This window comes from Heliangelus exortis, chromosome 17 (genome assembly GCF_036169615.1).
Source record: "Heliangelus exortis chromosome 17, bHelExo1.hap1, whole genome shotgun sequence".
Classification (NCBI taxonomy): Eukaryota; Metazoa; Chordata; class Aves; order Apodiformes; family Trochilidae; genus Heliangelus; species Heliangelus exortis.
Window position 1 is genome coordinate 11,693,573 of NC_092438.1, and position 21,092 is coordinate 11,714,664.

The 21,092-nt window shown below is 38.6% G+C and overlaps 2 protein-coding genes across 4 annotated transcripts; one reads left to right on the forward strand and one right to left on the reverse strand.

Annotated features, from left to right (window-relative positions):
- Positions 1-3,139: 3,139 nt before the first annotated feature.
- Positions 3,140-20,846, forward strand: METTL9 (methyltransferase 9, His-X-His N1(pi)-histidine). Of its 3 annotated transcripts, XM_071760648.1 has the most exons (6): positions 4,977-5,116; positions 7,624-7,693; positions 8,174-8,364; positions 8,792-9,001; positions 10,053-10,237; positions 20,093-20,846. In XM_071760648.1, exons 1-6 carry the CDS (start codon positions 5,100-5,102, stop codon positions 20,296-20,298), a joined length of 879 nt encoding a protein of 292 aa, XP_071616749.1. In that variant the 5' UTR covers positions 4,977-5,099; the 3' UTR covers positions 20,299-20,846. The 3 variants fall into 3 exon arrangements, with proteins under 3 accessions (XP_071616747.1, XP_071616748.1, XP_071616749.1); XM_071760646.1 differs by lacking the exons at positions 4,977-5,116; positions 7,624-7,693 and adding an exon at positions 3,140-3,766; XM_071760647.1 differs by lacking the exons at positions 4,977-5,116; positions 7,624-7,693 and adding an exon at positions 3,412-3,766 and having other exon boundaries at positions 20,096-20,846.
- Positions 13,559-19,337, reverse strand: IGSF6 (immunoglobulin superfamily member 6). The gene is made up of 6 exons (XM_071760649.1): positions 19,200-19,337; positions 17,565-17,918; positions 16,639-16,748; positions 15,400-15,456; positions 14,669-14,752; positions 13,559-14,012 (listed from the first exon to the last, which is right to left on the reverse strand). The coding sequence occupies exons 1-6, from the start codon at positions 19,264-19,266 to the stop codon at positions 13,974-13,976; spliced, it is 711 nt and encodes a 236-aa protein (XP_071616750.1). The 5' UTR covers positions 19,267-19,337; the 3' UTR covers positions 13,559-13,973.
- Positions 20,847-21,092: the final 246 nt, after the last annotated feature.

Consider the following 21,092-nt stretch of genomic DNA (forward strand, 5'->3'; position numbering starts at 1 on the left):
TTTACTGAATTTTATATGTTCATCCTATACTAATAGGATACCTCTTTTGATAGGTGACAATGTTATTGTTGCATAACTAGGGTTTTTTAGAAGACTGTGTTTATAACTTAGTTCTAACACTATTAGAACATAGTGTACCACTGAGAGAGTACTGTGCTATACAGCAGGAAAACTAGCAAGAAATTCTAAGAGTCAAAATGATTCCAAGAATCCTTTGAAATTATCAGATTTATTTTTTTGTGGAAAATGTTTGATAAAGATACCATTTTATTTGTTGAAATAAGGAAGGATTAAAGGTGATATGACTGAAGGAACAGCCTGAATAACCTCTACAAACTGTTGCCTCTTTGCAACTAAGATAGAAAGTAAGATAGTAAGTCAAAGATTCCTAAGATATAACAGATTAACTTTGTAAACTATCAGAAAACAAGTCAGAGAAATACAAGACAAAGTATTTAACGTGTAAAATGCTAGTATTTTTTCAAAATTATTATTTATATTCTCCCATTTGTCTATCTTATTTCTCTTGCTATAAGGGCAGGAAAAAGGCACCTTTCATCATCACATCAATAGTCCATCCAAAAGAGGACTGGAAAACTGCTTTAAACTCAGGTGGTAGCCTTACTGCAAGAATAGAAGGTTGGCAGCATGTTATGATTGGCATCACTTATTCTCCATTTCTCAGTCACCCACCAAACTTTGTTATCCTCTGATAAACCTACATGATTGGTTTTGGCCACGAATCAAGTAAAGGATGATCAAAAGCAAAAGTTTAGTGTCTTGCAACAGATGGTTTGTCTGCTTTCTCTCCTTATTAGCTAATAGTATCTGAGCTTAAAGTGCTGCTGCTGGAAAAATGCCCCAATTTAATCTTGATAATTTAAGAGTGTCTAAAGTAGTCTCATAACTGATAAAGAAGATTTAAGTATGTGTAATATAAAGTATGAAATGCTGTGATAGCTTCAGGGAATGAGAAGTTTGATGCTTGAATCCCGTTCTTGGAATTTTTCTAGGTTCTGGGCACGTGGATCTAAATACAGTGAATGCATTTTATTTATTGAAAATAATAGGTAAAAGTCTCTAGTAGACACTAATGTAGTAATAATATATAGGGTTATGATAGAGTGAAAACACTGAATAAATTATAACAAGGCATATTTAATGTTAAGTTGGTAAAAATCAGAATTATGTTTTGTGGAGCTTCCAGGCCTGCTCTTGTACAACGTGACCTTCCCAGTCTCCTACTGTGCTGGTTTTGGAACTGCTCAGAAATTCATGAGTATATTGTGTTGACATGGCCAGTAGGATGTTTACATCTGAATATGATTGTGCAGCTTAATGGGTACTGTCAGGAAAGACAAGCAGGAAGGGGAAGGAGCAGTTAAGATAAGCCACATCTCCACAAATACTTCTCAGCTTGCTCTTAGAGAATTAAGCCAGCCCAGGAAAAAGCTGTTATACATACAGTCAAATTTAGTCAATTTAACATGCAGAAATTTAGCTGGTTTTGTACAGGAACAGAGAACTGAGCTTGGGGGGTGTTGTCTTAAAGAGCTGGAGAGACCCACAACTGGTTTTCCTGGGTTACCTTTGGGAGAGAGGATTTTACAGACACCGATATTTGTTTATCTTAAAGACCTCTTTCTGGTAATCACTTTCTGACTATTGTTTATATAATAGAAGGGAAAGTTGTTCTATTGCTGTATTTATTGGGGAAATTGCAGCTTTACATCTGATTACAATGGAACAGGTGAGGCAGTGCTGCCAGCTCTGTCACTGCAAGTCCTGCTGCAGAAGAGCAGGGCCCTTGTGATCAGCACAAAGCAAATGCAGGCAGTCCATAAAATCATAGAACCATAGAATTGGCTGGGTTGAAAGGGACCTCAGAGATCATCAAGTCCAACCCTTGATCCACTCCCCCCGTGGTTCCCAGCCCATGGCACTGAGTGCCACATCCAGGCTCTTTTGAAATATCTCCAGGGATGGAGAATCCACCCCTTCCCTGGGCAGCCCATTCCAATGTCTGATCACCCTCTCCCTAAAGAAATTCTTTCTAATGTCCAACCTAAACCTCCCCTGGCACATCTTGAGACCTCTTGTGCCCTCTTGTCTTGCTGAGAGTTGCCTGGGAAAAGAGCCCAACCCCCCCCTGGCTCCAACCTCCTTTCAGGGAGTTGGAGAGAGTGATGAGGTCTCCCCTGAGCCTCCTCTTCTCCAGCCTCAACACCCCCAGCTCCCTCAGCCCTTCCTCACAGGACTTGTGCTGGATCCCTTCCCAGCCTCCTTGCTCTTCTCTGGACCTGCTCCAGCACCTCAATCTCCTTCCTGAGCTGAGGGGCCCAGAACTGGACACAGGACTCAAGGTGCCGCCTCACCAGGGCTGAGCACAGGGGCACCTTCCTAGGTAGCTGTTCAAACCCTTTGGGTATGTTTTGGACCCTTTAGACCCCAAGTATTAAATCGATTATAAAATTTTTCCACTGAGAAAAAAGGAAACGCTACCTGAATGTTTGAGAAGGTAGAAAAAAAGGGATTCAATGTATTTCTGGAAGTGCTCTTCCAGCACACTAATTGTTTTGAAAACCTATGCATACATTTATACAGCAAATAGATTTCTGAGATTGTCCAGCAATTGGCTACAATTTCACCAGCCTATGTGCAAATCACAATACATTAAAATATTACCTAAGTATGCACGAATAGTGTATTCTTGATAGCCTGTCAAGAGAAAAATGCTTAGTATACAACTCTTGTAGCTTGTGTACTAACAATGCCAAAACAAAAGCTAGCACATTTCTCAATTTATTTGGTATGTAATTAATTATCTGTATTTTGCATGTGATAAAATTAAGGTATGTTTTTCTGTGAGCAACACAGAACTAACCTGAGGCAATTTGATTTATTGGTTCACACACATTGTGAGCAGCTGTCAAGTTTAAAAAGCAGCAAATTTAGCTTTTGTCATTTTGGATTTTGATTATAAAGTTGTTTTCTTCCTGGAGGGGAAAAAATAAACTAGTCTGAGCAAAAAGAACTAAAACAAAAAGGCATCTTAGCCCATAAGCTATTGGAGAAAAAAAATCCCCCCCCTATCACCCGAACCTCAGCCTTCGGTCCCCCGGCGCCCCTCCCGCTCTGCGCACGCGCAGCCCGGGTGACAGGGCGGTGCCAAGCACGTGCGCGCCTGAGGGAGCCGGCGCGAGCCCCTGTCAGGGGGGAGTTGGCTCCCGCCCGCCTTTGCCGCCGGTGGCCGCGACGGAAGAAGCGGTACGGATCGTCCCTCCGCCGCCATCCTGCCCCGCTCCGGTTTGAAAGAGGCGCCCGGCGGGCGGCCCCAAGCAGCGCCTCGGCCTCGCCCGCCCCGTGATTGGCGAAAGAAAGGGAGGGAGCGGCTGCGCGCCAGGCCCCGGCGTGTCGCAGCGAAGGCGTCCGGCCGGACCCTGCCGCCGCCGCGTTCGCGTTCCGCTTTGAGCGTGTGCGGGCCCCGGGCGGGAGCAGAGCTGGGCGAGTTGCGTGCCGCCGGCACCGCAGCTGCCATGGAGAGGGGAGGCGGCTGCAGCGAGAGGGGGTGACTCCGCGCCCCTGCTCCCCGATGAGACTGTGGCTAGGGTGGCTGTGCTGCTACGCTCTGTTCCTGTGGGAGCTGAGGAGGAGGATGTGGTCTGGATCTGCCAGGTACCTGAGGAGCCCTTTATCCAGGTCCCTCTACGTGAATATGATGGGCAGCCCCAACCAGCCAGCCCCCGGCGCCAGGGAGAACCACCAGGTACAGCCTCAGAGGCAGCCGCCCTTCCCGCCCCTCCCCTCCCCCACCTCGTCTCCCCCCAATCCGTGCCCGGGCTGGCCGGGGGCTCCGGGGCGCCGGCGGTCTCAGGGGCCTCCCTCCCTCCCTCCCTTCCTCCCGCCGACCCCGGGAAAGCCGGGGAGCTCCGTCGGAGCAGCGGGCGGGAGGAGGGTGTGCGGGGGGAGTGGTCCGCCGGGGCGCTCTGAGGTACCGTCTGCCGCGGGGGGCGAGGGCGGAGAGTGGGGGGAGAAGACCCTGGTGTGGGCTGAGGGGGAACCGGGCCGGGCAGCGCCAGACAAAGAGAGGGAAGAGATCTGTGTTCTCGGTGAGAAAGTTGACGTGTGCCCTTCGTGTGGAAGACGTCCCGCAGCCTGCTGGGGAGGGGAGGAGAGGTTGGGGTTGTCGGGGCTGGGTGCCGGCGGGGCCCGCGGCGGGATGGGGTGTTTGCCGCGGGAGCTGGGTCCGCCGGTACCAGCGGGATGGGACGTCCCGAGTCCGATAATGCCTCAGGTGGGGTGTAAGGGCGGCTCCTGAGAGCGGTAAACATTCGTCAAGCGTTTTACCTGGTGAGCTCTATGAGTAAACACCACATGAATGAAGTTTGCAGGTGGTGTTGAATGGCATGGGTTTGTAATCACGGGGATGTTTTAATTAATGCTGGTGTACTAGAGGAAAAATAGAAAAGTGAGCAACTGGGAACAGTAGTAGATGGCAAACTAGGAATGAGTTTGCCATGTGATATGACTGCAGTAAAAGATTAGTGCTATATTTGGGCAGTGTAGACACGTGGATCAGTACTTTGTGGCAAAGTTAGGGACTGTCCCCTTGCAATGCGATATGTAAGTGATATGGTAGCATTTGGAATACGTTCAGATCAGCAATAAATTACTGAAATGCTACTGAAAATCTGGCAGGAGTTCAGAAGGGCTAATAAATACTCTGTACAGGAGGAAGATACTAAGTGAATTATATAGAACTGAGCTAATGAAGATGATGTAGCATAAATACTTGAGGACAACTGTACAAAAGAATAACAATTATGCATCATAATTCTTCAAGCTCTAGTCCATTACTAGAGCTTTTTTAGTCCTCTTAGTGGACACTTGCACCTAGAATCTTGCTACTGAGTTAATGTATTAATGGAATTTAATGAATATGGTCTGCTGTTCGGATCATTCAGTACATAAGTAGGATGAGAAAGAGAAGCAGAATCTAGATTTACAGAAGGAACTTCAAGCAAACAAAGAAAATAGGAAAGCCTTATATGGTGTTCAAAACTGTACTAAAATGACAACCAAGGGAATGTGTTTTGGAAATGATTGTCACTTGCAGGTGCATGGTCTTCAGTGGATCCTCTAAATTTCTATTATATTAGATTTAGACTTTAAACCTAAAATATTGATTAGTTATTTAGTTTAGGAAGATTTATAATTACTGTACTTGTGAGATTACTCATAAGTAAGGATTGCATGTTGGGGCCCCAGGTGTTGCAGTTAACTCCATTAGTTTTACATAAGTTAGCCAAAATAATATTTTCTTCCTTTCACTAATACTAGGCAAAAGCTATCAAGAATTTTTTATTATTTATCAAGAAGTTTTTATTATAACAAAGCTCTTAACATATATTTTCAGATTTTTGTGCTGTAATTTTTCTAATGTTGTGCTATGAGAGGTTGATATACTTTGTCATGCAACTGAAACAATGCTCTTTGTATGCTGTACATGAAGGAAAACAAAAGCAGGTTTTGGTCTGAGAAAGTAGTTCCAGAATTAAATTGTCTTTCACCACTTTTGTAATTTGGAATTTGGATTGGGTTTATCTTGTGTTGTTTGGTTGTTTGTTTTTCTTCTTGTTGTTTGCTGTGGTTTCTGTGATTCACTAGTGCTACATAGGTAGCTGCCAATAACCTTATTGGCAAGACAAACCATGAAGAAGAAATTAGAGGAGGTCTGAGAACAGCGCACAATTTCTGGAGGCAAACTTCTCACTGGCTGTGCCAGTATATATCAATATTTATCTTAACAGTCTTAAAGACAAGAATTGCAGGAGTTCCAGTTTCCATGGTCAGATCATGGAACTACTGGTGGCAGAACCAAGGTTTAAGAGCTCAGGTGCAGCACATACTTAGTCGTATCGCTTATGGAACAAAGTCTGTGTTTCCCAAAGCTTTGATAGTTACTTTTATTTTCTTCTGGGTTGAAGACAGCAACACACTGAAAAAGGCAGATCATCTGAGCCACTCCAAAACTGACTCACTCACTGCCTTGTGAGTGAACCTGACACATATCCTAGCCTCGTCCTCAGCTTCATGGGATTGTTTGCTTCTGCCAAGCTCTTGAAATTGGTTTCTGATGGTGGATGGACAAAGTACACAGTCTGCTGCTTTAGTGGTTTTTCATAACTTGCTAAGGGTTCCTTTTGGGAATCAGTGGACTATGCTGATTCATTCAAGTAGCACTGTGCTGCAGTGAGATAAGACCTAAACTGGTATATTGTCAGTCTTGGGGATCCCTGTGTCAGGCTCTATCATGTGGTACAGACTTGCTTAAAATCTGTGTTTTAGAGGAAAGGGTAATTTGTGCTGCCTACAAGTGTGTTTGAAAGTACAGTTGAGAGCCTGGTTCTGCCAAAAACGTACCCATTATGCAAGTGGTTTTCAAAGTATACCTAAGCAGGCATATGTTTGCTCCTCAGCTGAAAGGTCTTGACATCTCTTGCTGCTTTGGGTCAGTGTTTGTTGGAGCCCCTGTGTATGAACCTGGCATAATGATCTTGGTGTAGATATCTGTTGCCCTTTGCTTGTTGGCCCTATTGCTGTGAAGCAGCAGGACACTGAAATAAGAATCCTGTCCCATTATTATTATTTGTATTACAGTAATGACTGGAAGTCCCATTGTGCTGTGTAAACATGCATTAAGTGTTCCCCTCCCAACAAGATACAATAAATGTCAGGGGATCAGGCTGTGAGCATACATTTTATGTAGGATTTATTGTAGTGCAATCTTAAGTGTTAAATCATTGAGGAGTTACCCCAGCTGACCATTTGCTGTCCTTCTGCATGCATTTTTACAATATTCTGTTAAAACTCTCAATTTCTCTTTAAGGTACAGCTCCCTATGTGCACAAGGAGCATGTGCAGCCAGATTAAAAAACTTTATTGCAAGATCTGAGGGGGAGATAAGAGAGCATTAGCTGTAGGGAATAATTCTTGATACTGGAAACAGACACAATGGCGTTAGAGATTCTATGAGAAGGGCTATCAATAACTTTATTACCTTTGAGAGTGAAAAATAACAGCAGTGTTCTTATTACAATGACATTTCAAACTTTTTTAACTTCTGTATGCTAAGTGGAAGGGAATTTTAGCTTGTCATTGCAGCCTAGCAATGAGCACCTTTTGGGTTTTATTATCAGTCCTGATGTTGCAGAGTGTTGCAGAATTAGAGGCATTTTTTGAAGGTACAGAAGGTATGAGGATTTTAGAATTTCCATAGGTTTGTCTTGTATTGCACAAGTTTTTTGCATTTAAAATAATGTAAAGCATTATTACTTCACAGTAATAATAGGTGTTAAAGTGTTGTATGGCTTATCACTTTTCCAGCTAGATTAGATATCAAAAAGTAGCATTCTTTTTCCTCCCAATTAATTGAACAATAGCTGGCATATCAGAGTTAGTTTAATTCATATGAGTGGTTATTACCAGGTAACACTAGGAGAAAAGAATAATTGGCCCATTTTAGCTTGGGCTTTAGATTTTACCAATATGAAAGTACAGAACTGCCTTTCAGCTGATACTGGTGACTTTCTTGATGTGAGAACCTGCTCCTTTGTTCATTAGAGATGGTGGGAGGCAGCAGCATAGACACAGCATTGTTTCGAAAGACTTGTGGACCCTCTTCTTGGTACTGGTAAGTGCAGAAACATAGTCCAGTAATGGTGTCACACAGGCAAGCTGCAGCCTAAAGTGTCGATTGGGTCCTTTATCAGTTTTGCTGGAAAAATACTGCAAATGCACTTGTTGTCTTTTCAGAGGATGCCTATGGAGAAGTTGAGAGTGACCTGGAGGATAAAAAAGTGTCATCCCACTTTGTAGTGTTTTGTCAGTGTGGTGCTGTAGAGGATCTGTGTTTGCTTTCTAGGGAATTTGCTTTGTAAAATTCTTCAAAAGACGGGGTAATGATTAAGAAAAAACCTGATACTTCTTAACAAGTAATCATTACAATTCAAATCTAAGTTAAATTAATCCTGAAGCTTGTTGAAAAGACTGCAGCCAAACCTCAATTTTTGCATTTACAGAAATTGATAGTAGTGTTCCATGTACTCAGTTTTTAAAAATTTCTGGATTTCTCTTGCTGAACTTTTTAATGATCCCTTATCTCTTTCTCTAGTGGTATGTCTGCAACAGAGAACAGCTGTCTGAATCCCTTCAGCCTATTTTTGTCCAGAGTTACCTTGACCATGGAACACAGATTTTCTTGAACAACAGCATTGAGAAATCAGGCTGGCTGTTTATTCAGCTTTACCACTCTTTTGTGTTCTCAATTTTTAGCCTCTTTATGTCTAGAACATCCATCAATGGGTAAGTGAAAAGTCAGTCCTGGGGACTAAATACAGTTTGGGTTTAGTTTTCAAGTGTTCAGCTTTTCTTAAATTTGTCATTTTCCTTCACCAGTCTAACATATCTGAAATGCCCTCCTGGGCTCTTCACGCCCAACCCTCTTTCTGTCCCCCCTTCTTTTTTAACAAGATCATTTCCTTGAGCTGCATCCTGTGAGCTCTCCCTTACTTGGTCAAATTCCTCCTGAAGTCTTTAACCAGTGTAACATGTGGCTGTATGTTTGATATCTGACAAGTGCAAGTTGAACTGAATTTCAAATTTATCTGAGCAGTGACTTTGTCTACTATTATGTGTGACTGGTTGCTGCCAAAGCACATTCTAAATTACTTCATTGTCCTTCCTGTTGAAGTTTGTATAAAACTGGTCATTCCTCATTTTTATGTTTCAGGCTGCTGGGAAGGGGCTCAATGTTTGTGTTTTCCCCAGAACAATTTCAAAGACTGCTTAAAATAAATCCAGAGTGGAAATCCCACCGACTTCTTGATTTAGGGGCTGGGGATGGTGAAGTCACTAAAGTCATGAGCCCTCACTTTGAAGAAATCTATGCCACTGAGTTGTCTGAAACCATGATATGGCAGCTTCAGAAGAAGAAATACAGGTAAGGTACTGAATACTTCCTATACCCTTTATATCAGACATTACAGGAAAGTAATCTATTTCTAATATATATTGAATGTTCAATATTTCCAGTCAAATCCTCTGTTATTTGATGACTTTGGAAGAGGTTAACCTGTACAAAAGCAGGAAAAAAAAGTCCCACATCTGATGTTCCCTCTTAATGGTGCTTTTATTATGTGGATGTTCCCTGTTACCAGTTAAGACAAAATAGGCAACAACTGTTTTGAAGCCTCTCTTTCATAGCTTGTGTAAATTGCTTTAATCAAGAGATTTAGGAAGATGAAGTTCAGTGGATCAGTCTAACTGAACAGTCAAAAATTGCACACAGATACTGCAGAGAAAGCAATCTGAATCCTGGTAATTACCTCAGTAACCTGGGTTTCTCTAATCTAGACAGCACTGTAAAGATTCTTTTATTTGTGCTATGCTTATCTTTTGTTAAGATTAAGTTAGATTTAGTAACAAAAACCTCAGCACTTACAAAACTTTGTGCTCTCATCACAACTCTCAGAGGTTCTTGCAGGCCCCCGATTCAGTCTTGTTGAGTAACGTTGGGTATTTCAGGCACTGTATCCCTAGACTTCAACCCAAAGAATGAAGAAACTGAAATTTTTTGTCTTTGATTTGAAGACTACTACTACTGCTTTGTATCTGTGTTTGCACACTGGTAAATCTAAGTGGATAGAATGCTCATTAATCGTGTTTCAGTTTTGTTGTTCCTCAAGCAGTATCTTCAGTTTTATTCTAGGACAACACATATTTAGTACCTGGTGTTTTGTTTTTTGTCTCTTATTGCCTGATGATTGTAAGACAATAAACTCCATTGGCTGGATGTATAGCCATGCCAATTTTGATTTGATTTGATTTTTCCCAAAAGACCAGAAGGATCATGTTTCTTCTTATTGCCAAGGTGGCTGGCCTTACCTGCACTATCAACACATTCATAGGAAATTTTTGTCTTCAGTGGTTCTGTCTGAACTTGGCTTGTGTTTTTTTAACAGACTGTGTCTCTTTCTCTTTCCCTTTTTTAGGGTGCTTGGTATAAATGAATGGCAAAACACAGGATTTCAGTATGATGTTATCAGCTGTTTGAATTTGCTGGATCGCTGTGATCAACCACTGACTGTATTAAAAGATATTAGAAGTGTACTGGAGCCAACTAGGGGCAGAGTTATTCTAGCATTAGTTCTGCCATTTCACCCTTATGTGGAAAATGGTAAGTACACAGATTAATAGTTATTTAGGCAGGTAAAGAAAACATTTGTAGATTATAGTTCCCAAATTAAATGTTTAGTAAATAATTGGTGTGTTTGTATTTGAGTTTTTATGAAATAGCTTGTATAGTGCATATTCAGAAGCCTGAAGCCATAGGTAAATAGGCCACATGATGAAAGCTCTTTTCTTAATTCCTCAACATATGATGTTGGCACCAATAAAAAGCTCTGATATTGAAGTCATGTATCCTGTTCTGCAAGTTTCCACATTTCAGCTGTGTTGGAGCAGCATGGGAAAACTGATCTCTGATTAGGAGCCTCTGCTGCTGTCTTATAGGAAACCCCAGTTGTCCATAGCAGTCAGTTAAGTAAAACCATCAGGACTGTCTGTAATGCTTAATAGAGCAGTTCAGGTAAAACTGTTTCAAGGGTTGCAGATGAACTGCTCCTAAAAATTAATAGGGAGATAATGTTTGCTTTCCAACCTGAGGTCTCAAAGTAAAATATTTACCCCCTACTAATAAAAGTATCAACCATTATTTATATTGTATTAGTAAGTGGAAGAAAAAAAGTAAAATTCAGTGCCAAAAATCCATTATTTCCTCTAGCTGCATTTTAAAGAAGTACATGAGAGATTTTAAAATGAGTCTGCCCATATGACTAAAGTTCAGAAGAGTGTAGAACCTGTATTTCACATGGCTGTGATTGTTGATTCAGGCTGAGATACCCTGAAGGTGATGTGAATTCCAGAAGGCATTTCAGTTCCTCATCATTGTTTGGACACTGGCTCTCCTTGAGTGTTAAGATTTGTCTGTGGAAAGGCACTTGTGCCTAGAAAATATAGAACTAAAAACTTTCACAAATTCATCAAACTGAATCAGTTTTCCTCTTTTCATATGCCAGTGATATTTCGGCAGGAGGAAGGTGAGGGAAGTTTTAAGTATAAAAAGTAATGCTATTAGGTGAATTGTGTAAAATACAGTATTTCAGCATATAAATTTGTTCTGAAAAGTAATGTCTTAAATGGGATAGGGGGTTCCCTTATCCATCTGAACAGTGTTTCAAGCATATTTGGTTACAACTGAATTTCTATAACATGGAACAACATGGCTCCCACTTTTTAAACTCCTTTAAAATTCCAAATAACAGCAGTGTCTTTCTAGTCTCTCACTGGCATATTAAGAGCATAAATTGAGAAATTATTTGGGTGGCTTTTTTGTTTGTGTGCCTTCAAAACTATGGGCCATTGTGTTTTGCAACTGCTATTGCACTCTGTGTCCACTTTTCAGCATGTTGTTAGGTAACCACGTCACAGGCCCCATGCAACATCCTGGTGCAACAGGAGGTAGATACATTAAGGAAGGAAGTAATCTTAAATCCAGTTATATCCTTCATCACTAATCTCCTACTGGGAGGAGAATAGGGTGTTAAATTTATAAAACCAGGGAAATGGAAACCTGTTCTTTGACAGTAGAATACAGTAATTCCTACTTGTTGAAAGTTGGAATCTTTGTAAGGTGTCTTGTAAGGTGAAGTCATGCTTTTGTTTGTGGCTAGGACTTGTAGCAGATTAGTCACTTTGCTTAAGGGAGTTTTGCTTCCTTAATATGTTCTGAAATTTCAAAATATACTTGTTTTGTCTGTTTACCACTGCCACAGATATAGGCCCATATAAAACTTCTTTAGACAGGGAAAGTTAGCATTAAAAAAAAAATTAGTCACTCCACTGAAGCTTTCTCAGTTAAGATCTACCTCACTGTAGTCCAAAGAAATAGACAATGAGCTACCAGACTATCTTTATGATGTACAAGTTATTTCAGATTTTCAGTGTTTTCATTCAGCTGTTCTACAAACTGATGCATTTTAAAAACTGTTAGATGTACACGTATGATTTGTATTTAACAAAAGAAAATATATTTGGAACTTTCAGAGAGGGCATTTCTTGTCTCAAGTAACTTCTTGTAGCAGCCAATTAAAAACAATTTAGACCCACCTAGAGAAACTTCTGAATTTTAGAGGGGACAAATGGAGAAGAGATAAGTCAGTTAATTTGTTTGATCATTGACTAGGTCAGTTTCTAGAAAGAGAGAAATTATTTTAATCAAAATGAGTTATTTGGACTATTGCACATAATGTAAGGGGAAGGTAATTGTGGAAACAGTCTATGCAAATAACATAAAACTTGCTTTAAGAGAACAAAGCAAGGTGGAGGATGAGGTAAAGTATATTTCTGTGCTTACTGTCTCTGGAATTACAGTGACACCTAGAGTCCAGTGTAGCTTAGTCTTGTTCTTTCTGTGGCTTTTCAGAGTGTTATTTTCAACATACAGAACAAGTAATTCTCTTACTGCACATGTCTAAATTTCACAACTAAGCTGGATGAATCATGAGATATTAGACTAGTCACATAAGAATATGTATTCTTATAACTGTGTTTTTAATAGGTATCCCATAGGGCCATACAAAAATCTTCTGTGCTTCCTAATATAGACATATTTATATAAAGGCATTATTAGATAACCTAAGTTTCTCTAAAATAAAAATGCTAGAGGCACCATAATTCAGGAGCAGTAAACAGTATCAGCCTGGGAGTGTGGCATTTTCTTGTTAAACACATCAATATCCTTGTGACTGATGGACAGGGGTAAGAAAAAGGTGTGTTTTCCATCTTGCTGAAATACTTGATATGAAACTGGGCTGGAAACACAGTAGTGCTTGATGAGCCCTGGCTTTGACTCACTTGTCAGGTTTTCATCTCACTGAAGTGAGAAATGCCATTTCATTTGCCTTGCTTTCTTTAAATTATGATAAAAGATGCAGCTGTTCTTTAGCAGGGTTAATGTCTGATACTAACAGATCTCTTTTAAAAGTGCTGATTTTGTAGACTAGCTAGGTAGTAACTACTGAAAAAATGTATTTAAACAAAAAGGATTCTGCCTTGACTAGGTACTTCTATGTTCATGCTTATATCCGTGCTGAAGAGGCATTTAAAGGCAAAACTTGGTGCTTCAGGTAATCCTGACTTTGGATGGTAGGACTTGGAGGATGGTGGGTCTTTCTAGAAAGTGAATTTTAAGACTGGAGAGTGACCTTCTCACTAGGACCACCACTATCTCAGTAGGCTAGGAATAAGGCCCCATCCCAAATAAACTTTACCATCACAGTATATGCATGTACAATGTCTGTTTTTTCTGCTTCCCTGTCATTAGAATATGTAGGTTTTGCTCTGTTTAAGCTGCTCTTTTTAACTTAAGAATCAGTAACTGCTGATCTGTATATATGTTACATCAGTAACTATCTTGTTAGCATGACTAAAGCCACAATTTCATTATGAAATGAGTTTATTTTCTGTTACTGTCAATTATCAGGCATCTTTCACAAATGGTCATATAAAAGGAATGCATGTAAATTCATGTAAAAAGGAAAAAAACAAAGAATTAAATCTAAACAGAAAAAGAATAATTTTATGAAGCATTAGCAGTTATCTCATCAAAGATAAAGTAATTTCCCATGGTTCTTATTCTTGCTGAATGGAAAATGGAACTAATATGTAACATGGATGTAATGTACAATGCATTTGGTTTTGGTGATCTGTTTAGAAAATACTCTTGAAGAACAGCCCTGTGAGGTCTTCTCATCTCTTTTTAAAGCACAGGAAGTCTGTAAAGAAGCTCAACTCTTCATCTGCCCCTTTGCTTCCATGAGAAGTAGTCAGCAAATCTGAACTGCTGCACATGCTCATCTGTTCTGATAAACAGTGTCATCACTCAAATCATCCTAGAGGAAAAATGTAGAAGTATTTCATTACTGATGTGAACATTTTTTTTTATGAAGGCAAAATTTTTAAGGCAAACTCCATCCCTTTACTGTTTCACAGTAAACTTCTTTCTTGCCACTTATCCAGTTGCTTTTGTCCATGTGGCATCTACAGGATTCAGAGCACATTTGTTTTCCTCTTGGCTTTTTCTAATCTCCAGCAAGCACAGAGGCAGCCATACACATGCCACAGTTTTCACTGTGTTCATATCTGACCCTCAAAACCAAGGGCCAGGTCATATCAGTAGGGACTTGATGTCTTTAAAGAAGTAATTATAGAAAAAAACAATTGGGGCTGTATGGAAAGAAATTAATTACAAACATACAGAGGAGAAGTGTTTGACTTTGTTCTATGTTTTTTTTATTTCTTCTTGCATCTCCAAATTGGTGCAAGTCATGCCCAGAATAGGAAAGAATTTTTACTGCTTTACATATAATTATATCTGTATGGTCATTTAGAATACTTTACAATGCCTTTGACTGTTGTGCAGAATGTTTTTAGAACTCTATCAACTTGGAAAAAAAAAAATCTGTTTGTGTACAAAATAGAAACAGTGTACCCTTAAAACTGTTAGTTTTTTCCCCATAAATTTCACTATAGGTAGGCAGATACTTACAAGCTGTCCACAGTGCTCAGTGAACCTCTGCTTTTGAAGTTCTTGGGCAATTGCTTGAAAAATTTTTCGTTTACTATTGATTTTCTGCAAATTATTTAAAATATTTTGAGTAAGTGCTATGTTTGACATTGGGTAAAACATCCTTTTCTACCTTTTATTATTCTAGTTTGTTCCCTATATATGAGAATGTTGGGAATGTTACTAAATAACACTTTAAGAACATATTTGGCAGGCAGAAGGTCTTAAATTAGATTAGTATTACATCTATTAATATATATACCTTCTTTAGTGGGTATTTACTTGTATGGCTTCTGATTTTTATTCAAGGATACAAAGTGGTAGGGGTTCTTAATAGACTTCTAAATACTTTAGGGCATACCTGGATGCAGCATTTGAACAAACAAACAAATTAATAGCAAAACCTGCTATTTTCAGAAGCATTTTGAAAAAAAAAATGGACTTAAAATCTAAAAAAGTAGTGTATTAGAGATGGCCTTCACATAGATTGTCTTATTCTATATCCAATTTATTAAAACTGAAATAACTAAGTAGCTAAAATTAATTAAGTGTAAAATAATTAGCTAGTTATGTACAAATCTGAAGCGAGGCCTTAACAGCTCTGAATGCCTCTCTAACTGAATCATCAATCATAAAATTGGTGCTCAGTATACTTTTAAAAGACAAGAAAAAAGCTTTGAATCACAAACAAAGCAAGCAAAGTGGTACCATACAGAGTTCTCTGTGCTTTGGTCTTCATTCCCACTTTTCTTTAGCCACTCTGGTTTTAACTGAAGGGAGGAATAAAAAACAGTTTAAACAAAAGATGAGAAGTCAACTGCTAAAGTCATGAGAAGTCATTCTGCTAAAGTAGCAGAATAATTAAGTGTTGCCCTTTTACACGAAGGGCAACAGTTTGCAGCTAGGTCTTTCATTATATCAGCTTATACCACTGGAAAAATCAGAAGTTTTCAGGTGTGCAAGGCCTTTTCCACCTTTTGGTAATATCTTTGCTTTGTGTTTTGTGTTTTGCAAGTATTTTTCCTTTGAGTACAGCAAAACCTGCCTGAAGCACTACCCAATTCTCAGACATAAACCAATGGCTTCACAGTTATCAGTTTTTCCCTGGAAGAAGGCTTAATTAATTTTTCCTACTACTTCACCTAGTTTAAAGAAGAACACAAAACAAAAGGACTTCCTGTCTTTGTGCTTAGACAGTGATCACTGTAGCAAAGAACCATTTTACTGTCAAATGAACCACTTGCTACTCTCAGCAAAGACCTTACTCACAGCAAAGTCTCATTATTATGCAGGTATTCCAGTTGTAATTTTGAGTTTTTTTCAGTTAAACACAGATTTTGTTCTAGATTTAAAAAAACAAAACTAAAAAATCCAGTTATGTAATTTTTAACCAGACACATTCTCTATTTGTTTCATATAACCATAAAACTTCTTTCAAATCTGGTATTTTTAAATTTTACCAAGGTCTCTCTCCTGTATGTGTAGAATTTCACTACACAAGTAAAGTTACTCTGCAGTGACAGTATCTCACAAATACTTTGACATTATGTTCAAATATTTTATAGAAATATTTTGCTGGGAACAACATAGACAGTTGATGACTTAAATAGAAATTTCTAATTTTCCTTTTTGATAGATAATATCTACCTTGCTGATTAATCAGAATACACTCTCAATTGATTGATGATTTTAACTCAAAGGTGATTTTAACTTACAAATACCTTTTCTTTTAGACACTTAAATGAAAAAAAAGTAGCACAAGTATGTGCTACACAAATTTGCAAATGTGTGCAGCAAATGAACTTCAGCTAAACACCTCTTTAAAACTTGATCATAAAAATTATGGAACCTAGGAAAGTCTTTTTACTTTCATGGAGAGTTAAAACTTCCATTTTAAACTTCCGTTAAAACTTTTTAGATTTACAAAATGAACCAAATTACTTTAAGCCTACCTTGTAGACTACAAATGTGAATACAGTAGTGCTGTATAGAAATAGTAAGGTTGAGGTGATGATCATGAAGATGAAGATGAGATTTCCATTGCTGTGCTTCTTCTCTGATCCTTTATTAAAAGTGAGCATTAGAATAAAGTACAGTTCTTCTAATATATACAGTTTTCTTAATATTCTTCATTTCAGCCCCCTTCCTCTGAGGAGTTAAATTTTATACCCATCAATATTTTCTGGTTAATTTTCAGTGTACATGCAGTAGTGAGGTGAACTTGATTTTGTTTCCCCAAATGTCTGTGAGAGCAACTGAAACTTATTATTTTTGTTTAGGAACCCTCCCTGTAGCTGTAGACTGAGAACAGAATCCAGCTCTCTGCTCTTGTAAAGAAATATCTGAATAAAGCTGACAGGATTTTCAGAAATGCAGTGAGGTAGAAGAAGGACTTTAAAACTTTAAACATGAAACATAGTTAATGAAGTCTTACCACTTTCTTAACTAGAAGGCAAATTATACAAATGTTCAGAACTAAAATGTTTTTCTCAGGTTGGCACAAAAAATCCCCAGTTTGTAGACCCTATGCTCTATTGCATTTATTTCCACTAAATGTCATTTTCTCTGCTCCTCATTTTCCTGTTGATACTTCCTCTCTGATAGCCATTAAGTAAGAGGATGTAGGGCATAGTTAGATTAAACAAGTACAAAACTTCTTTCTTAATAATTTTCATACAATGACAAAACAGTCTAATTATCAAATGAAGTTAAAACGCTTCTTTGTAGAATCCCTCTGTGGCTTTACTATTAATATTTTCATATACTTCTAACAGTTTTGTTAGTAGTTCCATTCTTGAAAGTGAAGATTAAGAGAATATTTAGTAAAGGTAATTTACTACTTTTAAGCTGCTTCATTCAGAAGGACTGATGAACTGACCTGTTTTTGTTAGCACTGTTCCATCTCCTGTTTGTTTAGAACGGGGTGAACTGGAATCTGAAAATGCTATTCCACAGATATAAATAGCAGTGTCATTTACAGTGAGATCATTGATCTGAAGTGAAATGTTATTTTCTGCTAATAAATGTACTTTGTACTTCTGCTGATCTGTGCATCTAGGAGTACACAAATCCTCATGTTGATTGGTTAGAAACCGAAACCATAGAACTTGTGGTGTGGACGAGGAGCACCCAGAGGCAGAAAAAGCACATGTTAGGAATACAGTGTGCATGAAGTAGTCAGCTTCCTGAAATCTGGGCTGTGTTACAGTGACTTGGCAGGTATCTGTAGCACCTGTTGAGAATTAACATTTGGTAACGTGAGAGACAGGTAGAAAGCAAGGCACAATCTAAAAGCAAAATCAGCTACTTCTGGTTCATTTGAGAAAAGGTGGGAGGAAAGGAGTAAAACCAACTGTGTTTCAAATTAGAAATTTTTAATAACTTTTCTTCTAGATAATTCCTACAGCTTGCCCATGTGTAATATACTTAGCTCCCTGTTTTTCTGACAAGAGTATAGTGAGGATTTATATATCTAAAATAATGTGAATATCTTCTTAGTCCCTGGAGAAAATAAAAATAATGTTTTGTGTAGTTCCCTGCCTCAGATGTAGTCCTGAGGTTTTTTTTTAATTTTGGGGGGTGATGGGTGGAGAGAGGAGGTGTCCTGTGACACAAGCCTAGGTGGTCAGTGGATTGGTTCTGCAAGGGTTTCTCTCTCCTCCACTGTTTCTGATCTGAGTCAAGTGAGACAGCCTGATGGCAGGCAGTGGAAACATTGTAAATGGAGACAGTTATAATCTAGTAATTTCATAGCATTGATTAGAATTTGTAATAGTTCCTAGACATTCTTGCACTTCATCGTATGTATTGACCCTGTGTTTCTAATGATAATTATTTTGCTTGCTAGTCAAAATTTGTGCAGAGAAAACAGGAAGGTCAATCAGGGAAGAGAATTCTAATTAAGGAACTGAAATGTATGGTTTAGTATAACTAGTCTGGGACATTTTGAGTTTTTATTGAAATGCATAATTTAAATACTGTAGTCATATATTTGATTTTATTCCAAAAAAATTGCTTAGTTAATTAAGCAATGGAAATTAGATTATTGCAGTGAAAGTTAAGATAGTAGCATAACAACGTCCTTATTTACTTCCTAAAGAATAACAAATCAGAAGAAAAACAAACTGAAGTATCTTTACTGCTGGTGCACAATTTATAAGCCCTTTTACAGCAATCAACATTGTCCCGTGATCATTTTTCTGAGTATGTTATGAACAAAATCCAAGCAGATTCAGTGACTGTGACTTCTACAGGAATAAAATGAAACTCTGCTTTTGTGTCAGATCAGCATCAGAGCCATTCCATAGCAGCTACAGCAATCTGAACATTGCTTGCACCAACAGTTGTTTAATCTGGAATTTGTATGAAGATAGCAGAAATTAGCTTGATTCTCAGCAAAACTTTTTACTAAGCTTATTTTGTAGCTGTGTTGCAAATCATAACCAGAACATTTTCAATCTTGCTTAGCTGTGGCAATATAGGGAAATATTAGAAGCTTAAAAAAGAGTCTTACCAGCACCGTACAGAATCCAGTCAAATGCCAGCATTAGCATGTTTTTTAATTTGTTGAAAGATGCCATTTCTTGTATCTCTCTAGAAATTACTCTGCTTGAAGGAAGAGGAACTTAAGAAATTTTGGGAGTTGCAGAACACTCTGCATCACAAGATTTAGAGCTTCCTGTTTAGAAGGGTGTTTACTGTTGCATTTAGAAAACTGGTTAAAGGTACATACCACACCAGAAAATATTTGTTACTTGTGGATGACATTGCTTGGAAAATCAGTGAATTTTAAATTTTGAACCTCTGAGAGCTCTACCTACAACCCTTCAGATGATTTCACTGGATATAATGAATGACAACACATATTCCAGCATGCTACAAGTGTTGAGCTTCTTAATTTTATATCACCCTTTAGTGGTCTTTACCATATCAGCTAGTGGGTGGCCACTGAAGGAACAAAGATTAAGTAGCCATCCATTATAATGGGGTGGTCTACTGATGAAAGCTTAGCAATAAATCATGATTTTCAAGTTGCTGGCTCTGTTTACAGTAATCACTTGAAGCAATTTTTGTCTAGTGGGCATAAAGAAAAAAATTCTGTCATGCTGAAAAAGATCTTTATTAAGTAGTCTGTTCATGTGTGCTGAACACCACCCTCACTCACTGTTCAGCCAGTCTTGGAACTGCTGGCTTAAAGTGTAACAAAACATAACCTTAAGAAAGGAGCTGCTTTTGAACAACAGACAAAAAACTGGGACTCGTCTTGTGACAGATCTCCAAGTGGCTTGTCAGCCTCCTGCTTGGAGTAGAATGGAATATAATCTGTGTAGAGTGCTTTCTGCAAGAAAATACAACACACAATAAAAATTTCTGTCCAATTTAAACAAAACTGTTTTGTTTTTTCAGTAGGTGGCAAGTGGGAAAAGCCCTCAGAAGTTTTGGAAATCAAAGGGCACACTTGGGAAGAACAGGTGAATAGCCTGCCAGAAGTTTTCAGTAAAGCTGGTTTTGCCATAGAGGCTTTCACCAGACTGCCATACCTATGTGAAGGTGATATGTATAATGACTACTATGTACTAGATGATGCTGTCTTTGTCCTCAAGCCAGTGTAAGCGTGTATGAAGTAAATCTCCAGAATCTAACCCAAGAAACAGCCTCTGAAAGAGGGGTTTGATTAGCCTCTGAAAGAGGGGTTTGATTTATTGTTACTTAAAGGGAGGGAATTTGGGGGTTGCCATGCTAAATAAATACCATGTAAGAAATTTAAAGGCCAAAATACTAATGTATTTCTTTGTAGTGTGGTTAGGAAAAAAAGGTTGTTTTTTAAACAGACTCTTCAGTTGAGAATTTCTTTTTTTACCAGCTCTTAAGCCAACAATGCATTTTGCAGCCCAGCAGTAATGAGGGATATTTTTTTACGCTTACCTGCAACAGGGATCAGATCCAAACAAAAGCAATAGTCCTGATAATGATGAAACTGATACAATGTGAACTGTTGTTAAAGAAATCAAGTGAAATCTGGCAATAAAGTTACCCATTCAGTTCAAATTTTGTTGAATATAAACTGTTAAAATGGATATTCTTCCATGCTAATTTACTTTCTCTCTTATTGTCATTCTTCACATGTTTTTAATCATGCTAATAAACATTTTTGAGATGACTTTTTGCATTAACTTTTGTGTTCATTTTTGTAACCATAGCCACGCTTGTCTGCAGCAACTCTTTGTGTTGAGAATCAAGCTCTCAGTAGCAATGCTACCTTGCCTTTATTTAAAGAGCATTTAAGTATTGTTTAAAGGGATAACAGTCCACAAAGATCTATCACTTTTGGTTGGGTTTCCTTCATGTTCCTCTCAAAGCCTCATAAATCCTCATTGCTTTTGCATATGCCATTTTCCAGCTGTAA

Coding starts and splice junctions, on each gene's coding strand:
- METTL9 (XM_071760646.1), top strand. CDS start 3,593: ATGAGACTGTGGCTAGGGTGGCTGTGCTGCTACGCTCTGTTCCTGTGG. Junction 3,767..8,173: donor GCGCCAGGGAGAACCACCAG/GTACAGCCTCAG, acceptor CTCTTTCTCTAG/TGGTATGTCTGCAACAGAGA. Junction 8,365..8,791: donor TCTAGAACATCCATCAATGG/GTAAGTGAAAAG, acceptor TTTATGTTTCAG/GCTGCTGGGAAGGGGCTCAA.
- IGSF6 (XM_071760649.1), bottom strand. CDS start 19,266: ATGGCATCTTTCAACAAATTAAAAAACATGCTAATGCTGGCATTTGAC. Junction 17,919..19,199: donor CTGGATTCTGTACGGTGCTG/GTAAGACTCTTT, acceptor AATTCTCAACAG/GTGCTACAGATACCTGCCAA. Junction 14,013..14,668: donor CTGAGCACTGTGGACAGCTT/GTAAGTATCTGC, acceptor TTTTTCCTCTAG/GATGATTTGAGTGATGACAC.